Source organism: Peromyscus californicus, unplaced genomic scaffold, assembly GCF_007827085.1.
Source record: "Peromyscus californicus insignis strain IS unplaced genomic scaffold, ASM782708v3 Scaffold_19__1_contigs__length_69161282, whole genome shotgun sequence".
Classification (NCBI taxonomy): Eukaryota; Metazoa; Chordata; class Mammalia; order Rodentia; family Cricetidae; genus Peromyscus; species Peromyscus californicus.
The window spans coordinates 33,645,455-33,671,392 of NW_026294491.1; the positions used below are offsets into that span (position 1 = coordinate 33,645,455).

Consider the following 25,938-nt stretch of genomic DNA (forward strand, 5'->3'; position numbering starts at 1 on the left):
TGGATATTTATTGAACTGATTGATGAGCCCAGGTGTAGCTATCTGACATAGTAAGTAACATTCCAGACATGCTCATTCACCTGTAGATGCCAAGACAGAAGAGAGGGAAAGAGCAAGGAAGGAGGAGAGATAAAGTGGTTGGTCAAACTGGCAAGCCAAAGTGTCATGTTCAAGGTCAGCTTTGGAATCATCACCATGAAAAATTCAACTGAAGAATAGTTACTAAACTCCAGGGCAAAAACATCACAAACTATGAATTCACAGAAGATAAATACTATTATTCATGTCAATGCTAATTCACTGTGGCTCTTATATTTCTAAAATTTATTTTTAAATTAACACTTCAATTATAAAAATAGCGTATAAATTCATTGTTTAAAGATTAACTCCTATAGTGCAGATCAAATCTATTAATATCACTGATTAAATATAACAATGTTGCAACAAATTTTACCTCTCATTTGAGGTATATTATTGTACCTTTGAAAATAAAAGAGTTTGTTTAAAAAAAAAAAAAAAGAATCAAAGCCAAATGCATTCAATTTGCAAGGTGGCCAACATGCCATGGAATCTTTGTCAAAGTGTCCCAATCTGAAAACACAAGGAACTGAGTCAGATGACTTCAAAGATCCATGCTAGTTCTAATCGATTGTAAGTTGCACATGCATGCAGCCAATAGGAATTACTGACCAATCATGAATAGTTCTTGAAATAAGACATAGCTCAGATGGCTAAAATAATGAATTCTCAATGATTAATTCTTTGTTCTTTGGGGGTTTTTTTTCACAATGAGTTTTCTTAATGGCTGCCATCATCACATATCTCCAATCCCAGCACTGCCCCACTCCCACCCCCTTGACGTCTGGAAGAAAATCAGGAGAGCTTGGTAGATTTCTGTAATCCTTAGATACGGCTGGCTGTTCTGAGAAGGAGTTCAGTTTTGTTACACATAGAGGCACAAGACAAGTATGTGGCTCAGCCTTCAAGTTTGCTGTGAAAAGCCATCCTGTTGTTTTATATATATATATAGGTGTCCAAAAGCTTCAAAAGTGCAAACTCGATAGCTCTGTTGTCAACTGTGAGAATTTTTGTTTAATGGTAATGGAATAGGGACTCTGGAATGACCCAGCATCCTTAGAACAGTGAACTATTTTCTATGGAGCAAAGGACTGTGGGATTTGTAGTGTTCTCTGCTACGTCGGTGCTCAGCTATCCATCGGGACCTGGTTGCTGATGTCTCCTCCTCTGTCTGCTCTCCAGATTCATACTCCTCGTCCACTGCATAGAACGGTGGCTTTGGCCGGATGACAGCCCTCCTGCCCCATCCGGTATGCTCCTCCCAGCCGGTGTTGCTTCTTCGGTGGCTGAAGCTCAGTGCCTTCTCTCCTCTGTGTAAGCTCTTCATGGGGATCATCGCCTGTGTCTGACGTCTTTCCTGAAGGGACCCTGCTCGCGAGTGTGCCCTGAACATCAAGGGCTGGAATCCTGGACCCATGTCATCATCATCTAAGGAGACACGATGACAAGAAAGGGGAGAAAACTTGACATCAGAGTTAAGACTTCATGCCCAGGGGGCAAGAATGCTCAAGACTGCAGCTCCTGCTCTCAGCTTTATGGCCATGGCGACTTTCCCTTTCAACGCCACAGCCCCAGCGGACCAGGAGGGCAGTGCTATATGCGTCCTGTTAATTACTAAATAAGTGGGGATGCATGGAAACCTGTGCATCTAGCCAGTCTCCCTAGATGAGTAGCAGAGTACCTTTTCACAATAGTGGATTAATAATAACATCAGGCATATACTAAAAAAAAAAAAAAAAGTCTTCTAAAAGGTAAATGCTATACTAAAAGTTCCATTAAAAATAGTTGGTTTTCACCCTGTTTGTTTCTGTTTTGTTGAGACAAGGTCTCATCCTGTCGTGCAGGATGGCCTTGTGTTATCTTCCAAAGTGTCGAGATTACAGGGGTGAGCCCCATGCCTGGCTCTTGGGTTGATGCTTCATGGGTAGCTGTCTAAAAGCTCTTCTACTGAGTTTCACGGCTTTGACCTTGGAAATGTAACCTTGAAGACAACAGAGATGAGGGGGGCAGAGATCCACATTGACAGATGCTCCTCTGTCAATGGAGTAGATGATGAGCAGACAGCAGTGGTACACGATGGCGTACGTAATGAGGCTGAGAGTCTGCCCTCATGGGGGAGGGACCATGTGCCTGCCTCTGTCCTACTCATTTTGCACATTTTATGCCACTTAATCAACTTAATGGCCCTGTGAGATGTGTAAAACTATCGTCCTCACATCATATGGAAAGTGCCTAGAGTTGCTCTTCAGGATGAGGAGACTTTCAACATGATATTGCTGGTAAAAGTGGGATTGGAACCATTCTTCTGTATCCTCAGAAGATATACTAAAATTCACACATCCTCCCGTCTCTCATAGAAAATGGCACAGTATTTGCATATAACCTATGCACATCCTACAGTTTAATTTAAATAATCTCTAAACTACTTATAATACAGAATACATTGTAAATGCTACACACAAATAGTTGTTATATTGTGTTTTAGGGGGAATGGGGTGAGAAAAAAAGTCAACTTAGATGCAGAAGACAACTGTACATATCACATGTATGTTGCTAAGGCTGTGTTATGGGGGACAGGACCACCTGGTATCCATGTGATGCCCTGCTTTTGAGTTAATTTCAAATTTCCTTTCTACTCCTAAAACACAGTGCCCTTTCCTCTACTTCAACAAAGGACTTTTTTTTTTTCATAAATGTCATTTAATGTTTCCTCCAAGTTTTAGACTGGTGAATTTATTTTCCCTTACATCTTCTCCTCAGGATTTTAATATTTTCAGGTATTTATTTATAAACCTGAAAATGGTTCTTTCTCCCACATTCTATTCTCCCCTAAAAAAAGAAAAAAGAAAACAGAGCCAAAAGAAACCACATAAAATTAATACTGTATGCCCAAAGGTTTGTACTTGATAAAAATGTGCATATATTACTAGACACAAGAAAATGGTAAATACCCTGCTCAAAAATGTTTTGTCAAAATGCAGCCAAATCATCATAGGCAGGTAGCTGGGGGCTAACATAGGGGGTGCTCTGCTGGAGGTAAAGATGATAGCATAATCCATTTTCTTTCACAATCACCATTTATTTATTTATTTAATTTATTTATTTATTTATTCTTGGTTTTTTGAGGCAGGGTTTCTCTGTGCAGCTTTGCGCCTGTCCTGGAACTCACTTGGTAGTCCAGGCTGGCCGCGAACTCACAGAGATCCACCTGGCTCTGCCTCCCGAGTGCTGGAATTAAAGGTGTGCGCCACCACCGCCCGGCACAATTACCATTTAATTTGTGTTGAGTGGAGCTTGAACCTCAGTTCCTCCAGATCCTTTGGCATTTGGGAGACCCTCTGAGGTCTGGACACTTCCTTCTGTCTACAAGTCCTGTCCCTGTCTCATTCTTCCCACTCCTTCTGACTATTGGAACTCCCCATGAGTGGACAGTGTAGCCAGTCTCTCTACCTCCTTTTAGGTCAATGCAAAATGAAGCCACGAACATTTAGAAGAGGCTCCACCTGCAAAGTGGAGCTCAAGGTAAGTGACTAGTTCTGCCCAGAATGGGAAAGAACTTTCTGTAATGTAGAAGGTGAAATGAGAAAGGATGGGGACTGTCCTTGGTCCTCCTTCACGTGTCTACCTGCAGGGGAGCACCCAGTCCTGTCATCCGCGGGAAGAACAGTGGCTACCTCTCAAGCAACATGGGAATGTTGACCTTCCACCAGACTAACAGGCTTAACTATCAAAGCTAAAGGAGACAACAAAGTGCTTCTGCTTGGGACAGGGTGGAGCCAAACCCACAGGGGATTAGCTGCACCATACAATGTGCATTGTCTAGTGACTCAGACCCAGAGAGCAGTACTTCCTTATCTCAGCATTTTCAAAGATGGAGAGGTTTATTCATATATTTTAAAAAATATATTTTATATATATTCTATATATATAAATGAAATGTATATCTATATCTATATATATAAACATTTCAGCCATTTCAAAGTACAGTTCAATGGCACTAAGAGCTCTCCTGCTTCTGTATAATTCTCACCACCACCAATCTCTAATTCCATAGGTTTAGAGCTGTCTCACACATAAAAGGTGTTTTAGGATGGGGATCCCCGTAATTGTAATAAAACATGAACCTAAAGGTATAGGAGCCCTAAAAGAATATGCAGGTCTCTAAAATCATCATGGAATTCACAGACATCCTTGTCAGGGGCAAGCAAGCTTTGGTGGGTCTGCATGGAGCTAGGCAGGAAAGTGTTTTCAAGGACTCACATTGGTTGGCCAGACTACCTGGTTGAGGAAACCATGCCGCCTAAGGTTCCTGGCCAGAATATCCCTCTTCTCTTGGTATTTGGACAGAAGGTGCTCTCAAATAATCAAACTGTTAGCCACACATTGAGGACTCTCTTCATTTCATTGTGATTGTTTCCATAATCTTTGTGGGGGGGGGTTCTTTTTTGTTAATTGTTGTTACATATATATTGCTAAATATATAAATACAACCTGCTCAGTCTGGTTAATCTTACCTGAACGTATATGTTTTCAGAGCTGATCATTTGGCAGTGGATAATTAATTGGTGTGCTGTTCCCTAGTGTGTCTACTGATGTCATCCTGTTCACATCCTGGCTAGGCAGCTATGTGAGTGAGACATCATGAGTGAGACTTCCTGAGTGTTGCTTCCAACATTTACCACAATCTTCTAAAATTTAAGGGTAACTGGTAAGTTAAATTTCATTACCTTCTTCTCTGGTTCAACCACTTCCATCTGAATGAAGTTTAGAACCTACTTGACACATTAGAAAGAAAAAAAAACCAAGCAAACCAACATCCTCAGAGATTAAGATCTTACTCCAACTCTGGATTAATTCATGAGAAGTTAGTATTTTGGAGAGTTCTTGTCTTTCCCAGAAACATGAGTATCACTCATGTAAAATCTTCCTCCCTCACCAGTAACATCCTTGGCTAGTATTTCCTACATGCATAGTTGGCTACAAGCCTCTTCTAACAGCCTTATGGTCCATGCTCAGGTGTGTACCCTGTGTCTCTGTGGCCAGCTTCATTTCTAGGCAATGATGTCCTAGATGAAAGCTACCAATATTATTCCTTTATAGAGGTAACAGCAGTGAAGCTATAATGTTTACGTTTTTCTTCCTGTATGTTCTTGCTGTAATCTGTCCCCACAATAAACTTCTGTTGAGCAATAAATATTGAATGTAATGAAGTTGGAAGCTATTTAGGAGGATTTGTTCTCAGAACATTGATTACTGCTCTCTAAACAGGTTGTTATTACATAGGAGAGCTCCCTGCCTTCTCTTCCATGGACCTGCCCAGCTTTCTCATAGGCTGCTACTGTGTGATGTCATCAGTCATGGTATGACATTTCATGAACACCTCACATGATGTGTGGAATCCACCTTGAACTCCTCAGCCTCTAGAACCATGAGTCAAATAAACACTTCCTCTTTATAAATTGCTTGGTCTTAGGTGTTCTGTTTAGCAACAATGACAAAAACATGCTAAGTGAGCAATGCATAAAATTTGTAGGCATTGATGGCTTTTACTGAAAATATGCTTGAGATGCTATTTGTTAATGGAACCTATTAAAGGGTTAGGGACAGCTAAACTCATGAATTCACTGAAGCTGAGGTTGCATGCACAAGATCAAGCCAATCAGCATTCTGGTATAGAATGGGGAGGAGTTCATGAGCCCCCACCCCAGCTGGGGAGCTATAGACAGTTAATGGCCTCTGGGGGAGGAAGACTCAATTTTCTTTAAGATGTGGCTCCACTTAAGGCAACTGTACTCCAGTGGATGGCCTTACCCCCAGGAATATATGGACATCACAAATTGGAGTTGATCAATTACTTTAAAAAAAAAGTCATGAAATTGGGGAGTAGATGGTGGTAAGAGGCAGGGTGTCTGTACAAACTTATAGGAAGGAGTAGGGGAAATATGGTCAAAGTATATTGTATGAAATTTATAAAGAATTAATAAAATATTGTAATAAAATAAATGTCAGAGTCCTTTTGCCAATTAAATCTGATGAATACATAAATACATTTCCAAATGCTCAACAACTCCTACCTTCTGGAATAAAGCACACTTTGCAAGGATTGCTATCTGGAGTGACTACTTAGCTGTTTGATGTAATGCTAATTTACATTTGGACATCTGTTCCCCAGAAACCTGCTCTGCTGCCACCCCTGTCAGAATCCTGCAGTACTGATGACCACCCCAGAAGAGAGCTGTGGCACTTTCTTGTTTTCTACCCACTTAAATGATGAGATTTCACTTGAGTTCTTAGAATAAGAAAGATATTTTAAAATCAATCTGTAAAATGATGAGACTGAACTTGAGATACTAGAATAAGAAAGATATCTCAAAACTAATCTGTTGCGTGTCCCATGTCTGTGTATCCTCTTTTTAATTGTCTTCACTTTTGTTTGTGAAACGCCTTCATCATATCAAATGACACTAATTACTAAAATGTCATCAGGAACAGACAACAAGATTAATGAAACAAAATTACTAGTCCAAAGCCCTCTTCAGAAGGAAGAAATTTAGTATAATGGTGACATTTCATTTTACAGAAGATTTTGTCGGGAGGAACATGGTCCTAGCAAGCAATCGGAAGGGTACACCTGACTTACTCCATATACAAAGAAAAGGCTCAAGATGGGTTGAAATATATAAATAAACTATGATTTACTCTATGCAATTGACTAGTATTTTATAATTAAAAATGAGAACTAAATTCCTGTGTGTTGAGATGAGAAATCTGTCTACTCTAGGACACTGTCAAATGAACTAGGAAATTTAAGGGGGAAAAAAGACAAAGCAATGGCCAATGTTTGATTTTTATGTCTAAGATGGTAGGATGGTTCTGTGATTACATGGTTCTCTGTATAGGATATCGGCTCTGGGAAGGTCAGGATAACAGAGAGACCCACAGAAGGGTGCTAACTAGAATGTTCTGTAGTGATTACACTTGAGTTTTTAAAAGTCTGTGTAACTCCCTTCCTTGTGTTTGTCCAGTGACGGAGTTGGATTTGACATGAAGCCACTTTAAACAAGAAAAACATAGCAAAAAACCCATTATTTCAAAGATTAGTTATATTGCCTGTAACAAATAATTATTTTAAGATCCTGTGCCTTTAGTTTATTTGAACTTCCAAAGTGATTTTGAAGGTTTAAGTAGCAAGTAGCATGGCACTTGATTATATTATATATTACCCTTTTCTAACAGAAATCATTTTATATAAGTATTTAAAACATATCAAATTGGCTTTTTCTTTCTTTCTTTTTTCTTTTTTTTTTTTTTGTTTTTGGTTTTTCGAGACAGGGTTTCTCTGTGTAGCCTTGTGCCTTTCCTGGAACTCGCTTTGGAGACTAGGCTGGCCTTGAACTCACAGAGATCCGCCTGCCTCTGCCTCCCGAGTGCTGGGATTAAAGGCGTACGCCACCACTGCCCAGCTGCAAATTGGCTTTTATTAGAATAACGTGCATTTTCAATACCTAAGAATCTCAGTTATGTGTTAGATGGGAAACGGCTAATCAGTAAGTATGACTAAATCACTCCAATAAAAGTTAACCTCATATTTAAATTGCATTGGACTCTTACAACTGCCCTGAAGTGCAGGGACTCCTGGATGGCAGTTGTAAGAGTCCTTTTACACATCTTTAAGACACCAGTGATGAGATCATGTGACCTACTAATTATCTATACACTTTAAATGGCTGGAAATTTAAAACAGGATAGTAGTGCATGACAAAATTGTGATAAAGTCAAATTTCTGTGCCCATAAATAAAATTCTGAAAATTTCATAAAGGACGCTATCATTTTCTTCTCATTCAAGTATCTACATAATAGTCTTGATTGTACCTCTTGGCCCTGGAGTCCCTAAACGTTCACCATCTGACCCTGCACAGGAGGAAACAGCCAAGCATGGGTTACCTGTGGATTCAGCAGCCCTTGCCTCTCGTCTTGCTGCCTGAGGATTGCTGTAGGGGAAGGAGAGGTAGCGGAAGTTCTTGGTGCCTGCCTGTGGGTAACAAGAAGAAACAAAAGCAGAATGAGCTACTGCAGTTTCTATTGGCCAACAGATGATGAAGGGAAGGATGCAGCCCTGGGCTGGGCAATTCACTGACATTTAATTACTTTTGTTGAAAGATATTGTTCTGAGCTCAATATCTACAATATCTGCTCTCTCTCTCTCTCTCTCTCTCTCTCTCTCTCTCTCTCTCTCTCTCTCTCTCTCTCTCTCTGAAAGAACCCTTTTGAATCTTCCAAAGTTACTCTCATAGCCTCCAACAGGATTAGAATCAGAGTCTTTTCTACACTCAGTGTCCATCCAGGAGTCCCTACATGATGAGCACTATATAGCCTTAACTAGTAAGATGTCAGGGGCTCACTGGTCATGTGACAAGGAGGGTTGAGAGACGAGGCAAAAGTAAATCCTTCTAGTCAACATCCTGAGAGGCCTAGAAACTTTGGTCTGAGGAGGAGTTCTGAGATGCTCAGTACTTGGCCACCATGGGTTCTGGATATAGACTCAGCTCAGGGATCACTCAATGTCACCTTGGAAAGCATCTCACTGCTGTACTTAATTCACAGATGTCGGAGGCCCTGGAGTCCTGGATCCAGAGAGGAGGCTACTTCATTCACAGATGCTCGAGACCCTGGGAGTCTCAGATTGGGGGTGGGGGGCTGTTTTGGTATGTTGCCCTCTATGGCTTTTTCATCTCTCTGGCATCATATGAGGTTTTTAGTATGTAGAAAGTGTTAATAGTGATTTACCCTCAGCTAATGAGGCTCTGCCCCAAGGACGGTCCCAGTTATTAGCTGACAGCCCCCACATACCGGCTTTCCCCAGGGCAGACTCTGGCCTTTCCGCATGCTCTCCCTCAGCGTGTTCTGACGGCGGATCAGAATCTCCTTGGCCTGCTTCTCACTTGTTCGGGGTTTGAGGTTGTATTTGTTGTAGGACAGGGTCTGTAGGAAGAGCATAAAAATAGACAGGTATGAAATTCAGGGCTACCAGGAGCCCCAGCAGCATCCGGAGACTGCTAGAGTGGGTAGACACAGCGCCCGCGCTCAGCTTTGCCTCTAGCATGACTGAGAAAGCCTCCGTGGGAGGAAAGCCTGCAAGCAGACTCTCAGGCCTGGCTGTGGCTGTGAACAGTGCCTTCAGTAATCCCTGCAGCAGCCCTACCACCACCTCTACCCACCCCCACAGGAGTCACCCACAGACTGTGGCTGCCCTGCACACATATATTCTTTCCTGGGTCATTTTTAGATGCTAAGGCCTTCAGAGTTATTGGGTAAGAAAAATATTAAAATTAAATTTCGGGATTTCCACATTTCTGATTTTCAATAAAAGACATTTCCCTACACACACACACACACACACACACACACACACACACACACACACACACACACATTTAAACTGTCCCTATCATGAGTCTCATCAATTCAGAAAGGAAGAGGCTTCACTTAAAGAGCAGAGCCAAGGAAGGACTATCTTGACAAACTGGACCCACTGAGCTTTAAAGTACTTTTCTTCCTTGCCTTGACCTCAAACCGGTAGAAATCTGTCATTGACCGCAGGCCAACATCTATTCATAAACGTGTGTCTGAAAGATGCTTAAGTGGAGCTTCTTGTCCCCACAGCTGCTCACTGCAAGTTCAGTGAATGCCAAATTGCCTACAGTCGGTAGGTGACACACTGTGTGTGCGGATACACTGCAAAGCAATGTGGGGTAAGACGGTCGCGGCTGCCTGTACCATCCTTACTGGATTGTGGCTTCTTCAAAAAGGATAATCAATTCAATAACAAAAAAAATGAATATTCTACTAGGTGCTGTAGCAAGCATGGGATTAAAAATAAATAATGTCAATTCAGGTCTTCTAAACGCCTACAGCCATCTGGGAGAGTCAAGTTAACAAAGATTTTTGGCTTGTACATTCAGGTGAGACAAAATGTTAGGATCATCTGGGAGGTGTGGAGTAGGGCACGTACCCAGGCTTGGATGGAGCAGGCTTACTGCACTGAGTGGAGCCTGCAGCACCTGATGGGTACTCTCCTGGGAGAAGTGCAGATGGAAGGGGTGTGAGAACTAAGGTCGGAATGACTAACCAACTTGAAGGGACAGTAGGGAGGACCACGGGGAAAAATCCACCAGTGAGTTTCTTATTGTGTGACGGAAACGCAGCCTTCAAAGCCAGTGAGCATGAGCAAAGAGAGCTGATGACAGACCACACCCACTTTCCAGGAGTGAAGACCCTGTCTTCCAGCCAGATGTCTGCTAGGGAAACATACTTTCAGGTACCATGAGATGATTCCTAAGGATAAGAAGTGAAAATAGGCATACATACTTCCATTCTATTGTTTCTTATCAAACACTGCAGAAGAAATTAGTTTTATGGTATATAGCATATGGGTTCGTAATGAGCCAGGTTCATACCCACCTAGAGGTGAGATAGTCAGTTTCCTGCCTGAATAGAGAGGGTATTCCTAAAAGAGAGCTATGACTTTGTGTGTTTCAATGGATTTCACTTTACTGTGCTCTACTGGACACCCAGGTCACAGAGAGGTGGTTTTCACTATCTATTTATTAATGAACTCAATCTTCCTAAAGCCAAGAGTTACCAAGAAGGAGTTCTCCAGGCCAAGGAAGAATTAGGCAGCACATGACTCTGCTCTACCTAGCGGCTCCTTATCCACTGCTTTGGACAAGCTCTGATAATTTGGGGGGAAAAGAACTATAGATACAGTTCGATGTAAGGTTCTTGCCCATCTTATATGAAGACGAGTCTAACCTAAGTACATTTAATATGTTTGTTTATATCTTCTTACACCATTGCCTAGGAGGCTTTAAGTCACATTTGGACATCCAGGCTTCTATTTTCTCTGATAAACCATTGTCCATGTCGATTTGGCCTTCCGCACAGGAGACAGCACAATCCTACAAGGCAAGTTCAGGAGTTTCTACACATACAATGTCCTATGCTAGTGTCTTCTCTCTCTTTCTTCCTTTTCCATCCTCTTGAGAAGGAATCAGTGTCTGGAGAAAGCCTGCTTATTCTCACTAAACCTTGAGTTCTGCTGGAGAAAGAAGGCTTCACAATGTTCCTAGACCTTGCACATACTTGATTTATGTACATCATTAGCAGCACAGAACAGAGTTAGAATACACTGCTCTCTTCCTTTGGAAGTACTTAGAAACATTGAGAGTAATAGAGCCTTGACTGAAGTTTATTTTCTGATAAGCTTGGGATGTGCCTCATGTCTCCATCCCACTGTGTTGTATAGAGTTTTCTCTGCGTTTTGGGCACTGGAAACCTCCAGAAGCTAGTCCTTCACCTCCCTAACCATGTAGAGTCTATCCTGAACATGCTAAGAGGAAGTATTTCAAAAAGATGTGTCCAGAGTCCCAGTGGACCAGCTCAGTTTCATATCAACTGTAACTTAGGACCATCCAGAATCTGACCCTATACTCTGCCTGGCCCTGCCCCAAAGTGATTGCTAAGTCCCAAGACAGACTCTTCTAGAATATACAGTGATAAATATCTCCAACCATCAGTCCTACACCTCTTGTCCAGACTTGAGGACAACAGATGGCTTCTATATAAGCTTTGTATCAATCCTTCAAACGGTAGACTGTCCACTCTAAGCAGTTGATGTCCAATTGTTCAGGGTGGTATTTCCAGGAGTGATTTTCCTTTGAAAGAGTAATAGAAGACTTTTTTAACCATAGAAATACTAGAGGTGGTGGAAAAACTGGTGGTTTTTGTTTGTTTTTTGGTTTTTTTGTTTGTTTGTTTTGTTAACTTGATACAAATTGGAGACATCTGGAAAGAGGAAATCTTAGATGAGGGATTGCATTTATCATATTGCCTGGTATCAAGTGTTTGTGGGCATTTTCTTGATTAATGATTGATGTGGGAGGAGCCCAGCCCCCTGTGGGTGGGGCCATCCCTGAACAGGTGCTCCTGGGTGGTATAAGAAAGCAAGCCACAGAAGCCAGGGGAATGAGCCCAGAAGCAGGGCCCCTCCATGGTTCCTGCCTCTGCTTCTCTTTTAGTTCTTGCCCTGACATCCCTCAGTGATGGACTGTGATTGGGAAGAGTAAGACAAACAACCCCCGTCCCTCCGAGTTGCTTTTGGTCGTGGTGTTTATCAGACTAGAATACTAGGGAATGGGGACTGGTAAGTTGTATTTTCAATGAACTACAAGTGGAGGCAAAAAAATGTCCCTGCAGCCTATCACTGCACTCAGTTCATTGATCCTATCCTGATTTGGTCCCACTTGACGCTTAGCAAAAAATCCTTTAAAGAAAAATGGCCAACATACAACATACTCAAATGTGGGGAAAAAAAAGGAAGGAAGAGAGATGCTGCATAGTTCAGAAAAGAGAATGCTGGAGACCAGATGAAACAACAAAGTGCCTATCTGGGTGTCTACATCTGGGGAATAAAAGAGAATGGAGAATGTGGGCAATGGACCATTTCAGAATGTATTGGAGTTTCAGGAATCCAACCTCCTTCCCTGTATCAATAAGATGGGAAAACATTGAGTACCAGGTACTCAATGGGCCTGGCTCTCCCTAAACTAGCCACTCTTCCACCAGGAAGTTCTTATCTACTTAGTGAAGGTGAAATGTGATCGTCTTACTGGAATAGTTTCACTTGGAATGATTTGAAAGTCATGAAAGTTACCCTAAGAACACTATCACAGAGCTGAGCTATATGCCTTCAGCCTTTTCTTTTTCTGACATAAGCTCCTTAATCATCGACCTTTCTGACCCAGAACTGCAGAGGAGACTGCTGCCTTCACTGGCTGCTTAAGTCTGGAGTCTTCGAACACTGGATCGGTGTTCAGCAGAGAACTCTTAACTTACATTTACTTTATGACCTTGAATAAATCCAACCTTCAAGTTTGCTAACGCCAACAGCTACTAGAAAATGAAGAGCTTTGACTAGATGGTTTCTTGATCCCATCAAAAGCATAATCTATGTCATTACCCAAAACAAATATTCTCACGAGAGACATACTTAATCATAGCCAAGAAATAGGACAGACAAACGAGTCATCAAACTTGAAAAAGCATCTGCAGGGATGACACTGATTTAACTGTCATTAGCTCAGAGTCTCTGAAGGACCCTTTATTAAAAACACTAATGAAGAAAGAGTCCAGACCAATTTCCAGACCAAGACGCCAGTATTTCTTTTTATTCTGGCTTTCAACATTGTAACTTCATGGTTCTAACCCAATGAGTGCTGTTTGTTGACTTTTATCATAGTTGACCCCAGTGGACAAACTGGAGGTCCATCAGCATCCTGGTGCCATGTTTTTCTTACACTACAGGAGGATGGCTGCATCTGTCTTTTTCTTTGAGGAGAGAGACCTGTGGGTTCTGAAAGCTTTGGCTACAGGGCTAGGGCAGCCTGACCCCTAGAGCCAGCAATTGGATTTGCATTTATTCTTAGGCCCCTGGTGCCAACCTGGCAGCTGACCACTAGCTTTCTGTCCCCCAAACCCAGCAGAGGGGCTACTTGAGAAGACACTGTGAGCAAGACCAGCCTCCTGAAGACCCAGTGGGAGCAGCGCAAGGCAGGGCAGGGCAGGGGGTAGCCCAGAGGGCTCGCACATACTCTTTGTCGAACTTGGTACATGTTTCTTGTCAGAATGTCCCGCATGGACTCCACATCTTCAGGGGAAAGCCGTTTGGTTCCCTGTATCCTCTCAGGCCTGGAAACATCATTGGAGAAAAGCCATTATTTTTGTATTTGGGCAAGAAGTGGGGCTTTGCCCTGTCCTGTCCTGGAGGAATTCCTAAATTCCGGGATCAGATTTGTACATGCTCATTCCTGCCATCTTAGCAAATCAATTTCAGGTCCAAACATATGTTTTGATTTAAAGATTCAAAAACATTTTCTCCCTTACAGTTTCCACATGGTTATTATTGTAACCCATTTTTAAAGGGGAGGGGGGTCATGAGCACCAACTAATTTATAAAATACAATAAAAGACTATTATTTGGAAAAGATGCCATAAAATAAAATCCCAAGATTTAACTGTTAAATTTTATAGAAATAAAAACACTCAATCAATGTTTCAGAATTTTTTGTTAGTTCTGTGCTCACTGTCACGTGGATGGACAACAAACCATTCAGAGTCCAGCACCATCCACACCACTCCATTTTGATCCTCACTGGCATGTTGAGTTATTGAAGCTACAGGATCAAAGAAAGCTTTCTGGGAATTGTGCAGTTAGAGGTCTGCGAGGGTGAGTTTTAATTGTCAGCTTGAAATGACCTAGAATCCCCCGAGAAGAGGGTGTTAATGAGGGATCACCTAGATCAGGTTGGCCTGTAGACAAATCCCTGGAAAATTGTCTTGACTGCCTTAATTGCTGTAGGAGGACCCAGACTGAATGAGGAAGCCCCGTTGCCTGGCTTGGGGTCCTGGACTGTGTAGGAGCAGACAAAGGTGGTTGAGCACTGGGCATGCTTGCATTCCTTCTCTCTCTGCTGATTTGACTGTGGTGTCACTAGTTAATTTAGGTTCCTGCCTTGACTTCCCCACAATGATGGACTATAATCTGGAACTGTGAGTTAAGATAGCACCCTCTCCCTACATTGCTTTGAATCAGGGTATTTTTTTTTTTTTAAATCACAGCAATGGTAACCAAACTAAGACAGGGCCTTATTTATGGTTGAGGAATAACTAGAAATGGGAATCACATTTTCTAAACAGAATTAAACTATCTGTACCATGGAGGTCAACCCAGATGAGGCACTGGGCACCCAAAGAGCTTAAAACTTAGCCTTAGGGCCAGGTTAGCAATCAATGCTCAATTGTCCCCTAGGATTTCAAAGCGGAGACGTTGCTATGAAAAGAATTCTCATGTGACAGATGTATTTGATTGCAATCTAGTAGCAGTAATTGAGAAAACCTTTTTATTACACTGGAAATTTACATTTACTCTAGAACATGGGTATAAAAAAGGAACTGAAAGCTCAACCTTCCTTTCAATATAGCCACCTTCCTAACACCATGCTATAGCCCATCGGGCTGCCTGTTTCTTGGAAGCATATCAATATCTCCTTTCCCATGTTGTCAGGATGCTGGGTCACAGGGATAAATCAATAAATTCAATACAAGCTACATGTAAAATACTGTCCCCAAAACCTTACAGCCATTTAACGATAAAGTTGTTTGGATGTAATGTGCAATTGATAAAATAAAGAGCCTTTATATGAGGTATCATGGTATGCAAGGGCTTTAGTTAGCCATTGTTATCTGCAGAATGACCCACGCCTTTCTACATAATGATCGAAATCAGAGTTTTTCTGTCTTAAGTTGCAAATGTTACTTGTACTAATATTTGGATGCCACCCTCGATGATCTAAACTATATAAATGTAATTGTACTAATGTCCTCCAAATGGAATTTATTCTTATTTAGGTACACCTGCTCACACAATCTGAACGCATTCCGTCATTGTGTGTGTGTGTACATGTGTGTGTAAGTGTGTGTAATGGATTACTAAACAGAAACACCAGCTAGTCAAACATTTCTATGTTCTACACTCATATAAAACAAATAGGAAAAAAACCACTGATAAAGGAAATGGCAGGTGAAACTTGATACAGCAGCAGATCGGGCTTGGCATTCTCCCCAGTGTGTAATTGACCACTCCAGGAAGGACCAGGCTTAATTAAAGCCCTCTTGGGTTACTGGCTAGAGTGAGGAACACAGGACTCTCAAAGCTGTGCTTCTCCCTGACTCACACCAAGAAGTGGCAGCTATAATTATATATAAACAAAAGCGCTGGGTAGCCTGAACCAGGAGGTGCCTGGAATTGGCTTCATGTCACCTCATGAACACAGACATCCCTGGAATACTTACATCACAGGTGCAAGAAAGACACACTCCTTAGAAGACAGTGTTACTGGGGATCTTTAGGACCAGTAATTCAGAGGGTAAACTGCACAGCTCTTGTCTCTGGAGCATTCATTTATTACAGGTAAAGGGAATCTCTAGTGCTAATATAAACCAGGAAAATCTAATTCCAATTGCATCTGAATACAATGTTTACATTTCTCATAAATTCTCTCCTGCTTCCATCCTTCTTTCCTTTCTTTCATGAGATGCTATACTAATGTAAAGAAACTTTAATTGAATTACAAAACCTAATAAACACTATATTCACACCACAGTAAGAATACCCAAAGAAAAACTACTGTGCCCTAATTCTTTGAGAATACATCTTTCAATATCCTAGTCATGAAGTATTCCTCATCAGTTACTCCGTCTGCATGGCTACATGTAGTACTCTTCATCAGTTACTCCATCTGCATGGCTGCATGCAGTATTCATCATCAGTTACTCCATTTGCATGGTTGTATGCAGTACTCTTCATCAGTTACTCCATTTGCATGGCTGCATGCAGTATTCCTCATCAGTTACTCCATCTGCATGGCTGCATGCAGTATTCCTCATCAGTTACTCTGTCTGCATGTCTGTATGCAGTATTCCTCATCAGTTACTCCATCTGCATGGCTGCATGCAGTATTCCTCGTCAGTTATTCCATCTGCATGGCAGCATGCAGTATTCCTCATTAGTTACTCTATCTGCATGGCTGCATGCAGTTTTCATCATCAGTTACTCCATCTGCATGGCTACATACAATATTCCTCATTAGTTACTCTATCTGCATGGCTGGCTGTCTTGCATCTTTTTCAAAGGCCACTGCAATGTTCATATCTAACATGAGTGAAGTGTGGTTTACAGGACACACACATTCAGTCACAGAATTTACAAAAGAAACTACATCCCATAGTTTCTTGTCAGAATACAAATACAAGAATGTAACCCCATTAATGTGAAATTGATTAAAAATTCTTAAACTACAATGAATTTCCCTAATTATCAAAAAAAAACAAAACAAACAAACAAACAAGGGGCTGGAGAGGGGACTTGGTAGTAGAGAACATTACTACTTTTTCAGGAGACCTGAGTACAGTTCCCAGCACTCACATCAGCACCAAGGAGATCAAATGCCTCTAATCTTGATGGGCACCTGCACTCAGGTACACCTGACCACATACAGACACTCACGCAGACACACAATTTAAAAAGAAAACGAAAAGAATATGACATGCTCAAACTCCTGAGAGTTTAGAAATAAAATGATTTAAGATTACAAAATTGTGGTAGTTATCCAATAATTTCATAGCTATTTTAATACCTATAATATTAATATCTATAAAATTATATATAAGGTTTGGTGTAGCTCAGGCTGGCTTTGAACTTATTCTCTTCCTACTTCCACTTTCCAAGCTCTAAGATTCTAGGCTCCATCACCATACTCAATTTATGCTGGGAATAAACTCAGGGCCTCATGAGTGCCAGGCAGGTACTCCAACAACTGAGCTATATCCTCAGCCCTAATCCACTTGTAAGAAGAACACTGTGTTACATTTACTTGCCTCCTGTGTATGTGCAGATGTATGTGTATGTGCAGATGTGCAACAGTGCCCATTCAAGGTGAGGGGACAATTTGTTAAGAGTTGGCTCTCTCCTCTCACCATGTGGGTCCAGAGGATCAAACCCAAGCTGTCAGGCTTGGCAGTAGGTGCCTTCATCCCCAGAGCCATCACACAAGCCCACAAGCTTCATTTCAACACTTATCAGAGTCAGTATCTGTTTACAATGTCTCACAGACTACCAGTCCTGTGCGAGAGAGGAACCTCTCTACATTTGAAATAACAGTAGAAATGCGTATCCCAGCTCTCCCATAGGATGGTCTGGGGATTCAAATAGGTGCTACTAGGAAATATTATGCCATGAGGAAAGCAGTGGGATCCCACAGTTCCAGTGTCCTCCCAGCTGTACCAGAGTCAGCCCTGGCAGTAACCTTCTCCTAAAGGTCCAAGAATTTGGAAATTAAACTGTTGTATAACACTTGCCTAAAGTCGTAAAGCAGAACTATATGTGCATTTGGCTGTTATCGTCTCATACTGAATGCTAAGAGGCACCTGAGTACACAGTTCTTTTTCCTATTATTGTATGAAGGTTTGGTTTGCATTTTGTTTTGTTTTGTTTTAAAAACTGGCTGCTTTGATCTTAGGAGAGGAATTCCTTTTGTCTTGGTGTCCTACAGATTTCCAGCAAGATCAAATAAATGTTAAGTTAAATACTAAAAAATGTATTAAACATCAGCTTTAACAAAAATCTTTCTCACTCCAGTTAACTTACTTGACAGGGCTATATGAGGTGGAAAAACCCCTTACCTGTAAGTCTCTTAAGAATCTTGGATCAATGTCTGAAGAAATGATTGACTCAAAGTGAACAGGGAAGTGCGCCAAATAAAACTGGTTTAAAAATTGCCTTGTGGTCAGATTTGAAGCAGTTGCTTATGGCTAATAATACATTGTGATGTTATACAGAAGTTCAAAATACGTTTTAGACCAATAGACTGAAACATAGATGAGATTCTAGCCTGAGATAAGAGATAAACAGCCTCACATTCCTAGACCAAGTGCTCACCTAAGTATCAAGCAAACTGACGGAGGCAGTTTCTGTCTGCAACTGTCCAGCCCTCCTCTATCTCTGCATTAACTGCAGTTCATCCTTTGATGAGCAGGCCACACAGCAGGAGGTCCCATGTGACACACTGCTCCTATAGTCACATTGATTCCTATTCTTTATTATACTGCACTGTGTGATCTCTTATATTAATGGGATGCCTTGTCCATGTTTGGGGGCTGGAAGGGCAGCCCTTATGTCTGTCTTCACAGTGTGTTTAGCACACACACACTAGGTGCCCAAGCAAGCAGGACATGCGCTAAGGCACAAAGTGTAAGGGACAGCCAGAAACCTTGGACAAAAGCAAGATTTGCGTGCATTGTTTTAAAAAATGAAATGAAACACAAAGAGAGAAACTTTGATGGATAAAATGCTAACATGTTGAATGAAAACAGAATCAGCATTCCTGGTTTTTCCAGCCACCTCTGGCTCCACTGTGGCTCTGGACAGCATTGCCAATAAATATTTGATAGCACATTCCCATTTTAGCACCGGGCGTCTCCTTTTAGTTGCGTAATGGGCAGCGCAACACAGACAAACAGGCCACTGGAACAATCCCAGGGATAAACAAGGCACAAAGCTTTCTGTTTAGACTGGGTGACCTTAGGGACACCTGTTTACATCTTCCCCAGGTCATGGAAGAAGGTGCTGGTGTTTCTGATTCATTAGCAGGTCGAGGGTGGAAGGTGTCACCTGTGAAATAACACTCAGCCAGTTTGTGACAATTTTATTGGTATCTATTCTTAGCTCTGTTCTCAACTTACTTCCCTGATGTGAGGACATAATTGAAGCTCATGATCAAGTGTCATTATCTGAAGACGATGACAGTATGGAGAAGCTGGCATGTCCTTTCCCTAAATATATGCTGTGATTAATTTTTGCAACCTATAAGCCATCGCTTAGAAGAAAGCTGTGCATCTTTGGGAGTTAATTCTTGAAATACTGAAGGAGCTTCTGTAAAATGTCAGACAATTAAAATAGTTTTTAAAAAATATCTATCCAGCTCCGGGGACAATTGGTTACCAGATGGTGGAAGACACACACCAAATAAGGCCTCTCCTCCTGTCTTGCCTCCACACTGAATCTATATAGTCTTCTCTTCACCTAGAAGCCAGTCAGCATTTGGGTCCTGTTCTAAGCTGGTCTCAGGGATTTGAGATGCATCTCGCAATCTCATATACACTCTTTCTATTGCAAACATCTCTTTAAAGAGCCATAAGCTACCACACCCCTTCTTGCACCTCATCTCCTCCCTGCCTTGGTTTAGATGAAGTCCTTCTCAGAGACCCATGTGTAAGAGCTTGGTCTCCAGTGGCAGTCTTGGGAATTCTCTGTGGGCTTTTAAATGGTGTGTCCTAGTGAAAAGTTTTTAGGTCATTGGAAGTGTGATCTCAAAGGGGATTATAGGACGCATCTTAATCCTTCCTTTCTCTCCTTGATTAAGAATATGCACCCTCAGCCGGGCGGTGGTGGCGCACGCCTTTAATCCCAGCACTCGGGAGGCAGAGCCAGGCGGATCTCTGTGAGTTCGAGGCCAGCCTGGACTACCAAGTGAGTTCCAGGAAAGGCGCAAAGCTACACAGAGAAACCCTGTCTCGAAAAACCAAAAAAAAAAAAAAAAAAAAAAAAAAAAAAAAGAATATGCACCCTCACTAGGGTGCATGCCTCTCCCACTCTGTTGTTATCAAAGAACCATAGACTTGACCTTAGCCTTGAACCCCCAGAACTCTGAGCCCCACCTAACCTCCCTGCACTTTTGCAAGTAACCTGCTTCATATATTTCATTGTAGTGACAGAGGAGGCCCTCCCAAATCCAAGTTGGCCTCCCAGACACCTAATACCTCTCCCCATGGAAGACAGGAAGAGAAATACATTTTGCACAAAATGCAACAGTAGAAAGAACAGAACCAAGTGAACAGAGCTTGTAGGAAAGAAGTTTCTAACCAAGGAGAAAAACGTTATAAAATGTCCTGCCATTCTATGTCTTTGCTTGGAAGATGGCATATAACTTAAAGAAGGCAACTGAGTTAAAAAGCAATTCCCCCAAACTGGTGAAACATGTCAAGCTTGAAGCAAAGCTCAAAATGTCAAGAACTAGACAATATTATTCCACGATTCTCTCCTCAGAGCTAAAGCCCATGTTATAATAGTTTGGTTCTCAGAACACGGACTACTGAAAAATGGGGGACCTCTATGAGATGGTATCCAGTGGGGAGGGCTTCAGGCCTTTGGGGACTTGCTGTTGAGTGAGACATTGGAACGTCCAGCTTCTCCTCCTCCATGAGGTGAATGTTTTTCCATAATGGTGACCATAATATGCCACCTCACCTCAGGCCCCAAAAGCACCAACCAGTCATGGACTGAACCACCTGCCTCCTACTGTGAGCCCCAACAAACCTTTCCCCATCTTCAAGTGTTCGTTACAGTTCAGAATGTTAATTGCCACACTCATCTTTCTGCCTATTCCCTTCTGCTACTTCTTTCAAATGGAGCCATAACTTAGCCCTGAAATTCAGTTATTGAAAGTTTAGATCAACCTGTGGGTTGCAACCCCCTTGTGGGTCACATAGCAGATGTTTACATTATAACTCATAAGAGTAGCAAAATTACAGTTATGAAGTAGCAACAAAATAATTTTATGGTTGGGGGTCACCACAACAAGAGGTGTTATTAAAGGGTCTCCCCATTAGGAAGGTTGAGAACCACTGGTCTAGATCAAAAAGCAGATAGAACTCACTGATAGGGTGTGGGGAAAGCTGCTGAGGTCAGTATTCCGGTCTCTACCATCTCAATGGCCTGTTTCATCTCAAGCTTCTTATACAAAGAAACAATGCTTGATTTTGGCAGGTTCCTCCGGATTAGGATTTTCCGTAAGTATCTATGATCAAACTTCTTGAACCTAAACATTAAAACCAATATCTCCATCAGTATTGTTTAAATTTTTCTTTAAACAGATTACAACTGAACTCCATTCTGAAGAACATCAGGTGCCTAAATTCATCACATTTGAACACATTGGACAGAGAAACCCTGTCTCGAAAAATCAAAAAAAAAACCCATAGTATTTATGTTTTGTTTTGTTTTTAATAAGAAAGAATGGCCTAGTGGCTTGAATACAATGAAATTCAACTAAACAAAAAGAAAGAAAAAAAGGTGCAATCAGGGTAGAAAGTACATATAAGAGGAGGCCCCCTGGGGGCGGGTGGCTAGCCCTACTCAGCTGTAACTGTATGAACAGAATTGAAGTGGTTGAGGCTTTTGAACAAGCATTGTTTCCTAAAGGCTCCTAACAGCAGCTGCTTCACTTACAGTAATATAGGTCTATTCAGCCAGAACCCAGTAAGTTTAAATTGGCTGCCAGTTAGAGTAGTTTTGCCTCATTGTGTTGCAGATCACTTTGAATCTTGCCAACTAAGGAAAAGAACTATACTCCCTGCCCCCACCAAACACACCAACAATCTTAATAAAGGAGAGCTAGCTGACTACTGTTGCGAACATCTGGTCGACCCATTAGCCTAAGCTGCACACACGCAATGATGTCTTGGGAGCTTGTCTGGAGTCACAATTTTCAATGCTTCTAATCATTTCACATTCAAAGAGTGGTTTTCTGCCTGCTTTGTTTTTTGATAGGGAACATAACTTCCTGGAATGTTGGCTTATTGTCTAGTGTTTGTTTCCTTGAACGGTGAGGTTGACAGACACCATCAGTTAAGTCCTCTCAGTGTATGGCAGACTGACCTCCAGAGCTTTGTCATCTTTTTGGCTTTGATCCACCTGTTCTTTTCAAGTAGATCACTCCTTGACCTTTTGCCCTTTGTTATGAGATGCTGTGATTTCTCCTCAACTCATTGTAATCAGTTCCCCCCACAAACTGTCTTCACAATGCATTTGACATTTCAAGATGCTGAGACCATCTTGACCTTGTACTTGTCAACTCCTGTGGCTGCCATTGCCCTGACCCTGTTAGCCACTTAAGTCTCTTGATGTACCAGGTCATTGTTTCCAGGTTGGCTTTCTCCTGCCTCAATCCCTTCCTCTCTGGTCACCTATCTCTGTCTTCATCTGCTCTTCCATTTTCTCATCAGCTCCACTAGCTAGAGAGTTCTGAGTCCTGTGTTCAGTTTGTCTCCTCTTCACACCTTTGATAAAAATCTCACACATGCCCACCATGTAGCTGCTAACTACTTGATGATGCCTTACCATCTGTCTCCAGCCACATTCCTCCAGTTGAGATTAAAATAATCCATTCAGAAATGTGGGATGTGGTGAGCAAGAAGGCTCTGGGCTTCTCAGAAGAATTGCTGTATATGAATGACTCTTAGAGGTCTCCAACTGGGATTTCTCCAAGCCCTTAATGAGTCACTGAATGCCTCCACAACTTCATGAAGTTGATTATCACATGGTTGAGCTGTTGTCAGGAGGATGGGGGTGTTGTCTTTGTTTCCAACTTAAGTATGACTCTCTACTTTTCATTGACTACTTGTACTATTCCTCTTCAAAGCAACCTGCCCCACCTCCACAGCTCTCTCCTGACACCTCTCATCTTCCATGCTAGGCATGTTTCTTGTATAGTACAACTCTGGTCCTTCATCTTCCTGGCTCCCTATTCCTCAAGGAGCCATCCTCAAAGAGCCATTGTTAGGCAATGAAACCCTAACCTACTTACTTATCTCTCACTTGGTAGTGACTCCATTGCCCACACACATCTTCAATTCCAGCCTTTAGATGATCCATCAGCTGCCAAACCAAACATAAGAAGATGAAATGTTAGTAAAATATGAACTCTGAAAGGCACACACACATACAAACTATAGGCTTTGGAAACTAAGGAAGGCTTTAATTTACTGAAACATAACCTCTTTCCTAGCACTCTGGTCATGTCGCTAGAATATGACATGCTTTTCATAGTAATTCCTTCTCTTCATGATTAAAAGATTCTGAAGATAAACATCTTGATAATTTCCATAAAATAGAGTGAAAATAGTATAACTGGCACTTGGTTTGAATAATACTTTTCTAGGAAAATCTAGAAATTTCTCATTATTGAAATCATTTGGATGCAAAGTATAATGATTAGGTATTACTTTTACTTCATTGTGAAAAGAAAATCACATGTCTAATTTGCATAGTTTCCCAAATATAATTCTTCAGACGTTCTGCTATAATAATAAGCACACTTGTCCACATTCTTCATTTTTTCCACATGAGACAGGTAGTGAGGGAGGTAAAGGTATAAATACCCAATCTTTATACTTATAAACCAATATATGATCTTTTTTATTTTACAATTAAATCCTTTAGTCCAGGAACTTATAGTTCAACACACGTCAATTATACTATGTTTGCTCTGTTCACAATGATTTATAAGAATTTTGGAGGAGATATAATCTTAAAATCCTATGAATAGGTCTATAAATAATTCTAATTAAAAATTATGCATGTTTATGATGGCTTCTGTTTTATTTTGAAAAAAATTAAAAATGCAAAATTATTACTTAAACCCTTAATTGATCTACTGTCTTCTAATGATAGTCATAACGTTTATTTTTCAAGACAGAGTCTCTCTGTGTAGATCAGGCTGGCCTCAAACTCACAGAGATCCATCTGCCTCTGGTCCTCAAGTGTTAGATTAAAGACTTGAACCTCCAGAGTTGGCCTTAGTCATAACTTTGTAAGAAGGAAAAATAAATGAGGAAGAGGTGAAATACTGAATTTCCATCTAAAGAAGGTTGCTGATTTCTCTTAATAAGGTGATAAGGGTAAAGACAAAAATGTACAATCAGTTTAAGGTATTAACATAGTTTTTAACATTCTGTCTTCTAATCTGTTAAATATTCTCAAATAATTTTGCAATTTTTTATTTTGATTTCCTGGAATTTAAATGACTTTATTTCATCTAGTATCTATTTGTATGAAATTCAAGGCTAACATATGAAGATTTCATCCATCTCTACAGCATTAAAATGATCAGAAGTATGATTCCTTTGGTGTAAAAATAAAACAAACAAAAAGCTCTAGTCAAATTATCCTACTTAGCTTGAGTCTCTGGAGCAGCTATGATGACAGGGTTTCCCAGTCGTTGCTTGTACACAGCCATTTTGGTGAACACTTTGTGTGTGCTTGTATGATCATGCAGGTATGCATGGGTATGTACATGTGTGCATTGAGTGTGTGTGGGTATGTACATGAGCATGTACATGAGTATGTGTGTATGAGTTTGTGCATGGATGAGTGCATGGGTGTGTGCATGTTAGGGTGTGCCTGTATGTCTTTCACACACTAGTTCTTGTTTCTATTCAAGGGAGTCATTCTGAATGTCATAGTTTTGATACCATGCTGAACTCAAGCAGAGAAGTAGAAGCCATATTTTTATGAAACAATTACTTCAACAGCCATTAGGACCACACTGAATGTTAGTGTGACATCCTTCTGAGGTATTAACTTGATTAGGCAAATCTCCAGTTATCCAATCAAGTGATAATTTGTATGTTGCTATGATTGTATTCTGTGGATGCAGGTAGAGCTCACCATCAGTTGCTTTAAACAGGAGAAGGATCCTAGACAATCCAAGAGACCTGACTAGATCACCTGAAAGACCTTGAGATCAGAAGCATTTTAGGATTCTCTAGTTAAGGATGCCAGGTGTTGGGCTGGGGACACAGTTCAGTGACACAGTATTTGCCTACCACGTGCAGGACCCTAGCTTCCACTCTGTGACCACAACTATGTAGGAAGCCGATGAAGGCTGAAGAAGACAAAGAGATCCTTCCCTAGAGCCCCTGGAAGGGAACACTGCACTAAATTCCACTAGTGGGACCCATTTCCAAAGGTCTTCTCCATAACTCTAAGATAACACACTTGCTTTGTTAGAAGCCTCCACAGTTGTATTAACTCCCTGAAGCAGCAATAGCAAACAAGTCCATTCCTTTTTAGTGGAGCTGGAAGGAAAGGGTCTATGAGTCTCCTGACATGTACACAGTCTCCTGGAAGCTCTAGATGACTCTCAAAAGTGATACATGGGAAACATTTTATTCATTCATTAGAAAGGACAGGGTTAACTTACCCGGATGTGAAGCTCTTCATTGATGGATTCTTTTTTATTGGTCTTTCTGACATCCAGGTACCTGACCAGTGGGCCAATTGTGATTCCCTGGGTCATAAATAAAAAAACAGAGGGTTTTCCTGAGGTGAACACTGTTACTATAAAGAACCATTTTATCATCAAAACTATAAAATGCCCAATCTGTATGTGCTTGTTTCTATTTTC

The 25,938-nt window shown here is 41.2% G+C and overlaps 1 protein-coding gene across 1 annotated transcript in view; it reads right to left on the reverse strand.

Annotated features, from left to right (window-relative positions):
* Nucleotides 1-307: 307 nt before the first annotated feature.
* Slc9a4 (solute carrier family 9 member A4) overlaps nucleotides 308-25,938 on the reverse strand; it is a 56,429-nt gene continuing 30,798 nt past the window's right edge. The window contains exons 6-12 of the mRNA XM_052745004.1: nucleotides 25,735-25,821; nucleotides 23,338-23,408; nucleotides 21,409-21,570; nucleotides 13,729-13,825; nucleotides 8,930-9,061; nucleotides 8,024-8,111; nucleotides 308-1,506 (exon numbers count right to left, since the gene is read on the reverse strand). Of these exons, the coding sequence (XP_052600964.1) occupies nucleotides 1,148-1,506; nucleotides 8,024-8,111; nucleotides 8,930-9,061; nucleotides 13,729-13,825; nucleotides 21,409-21,570; nucleotides 23,338-23,408; nucleotides 25,735-25,821 (996 nt within the window). The 3' untranslated portion in view covers nucleotides 308-1,147. The remainder of the gene's footprint in view (nucleotides 1,507-8,023; nucleotides 8,112-8,929; nucleotides 9,062-13,728; nucleotides 13,826-21,408; nucleotides 21,571-23,337; nucleotides 23,409-25,734; nucleotides 25,822-25,938) is intronic.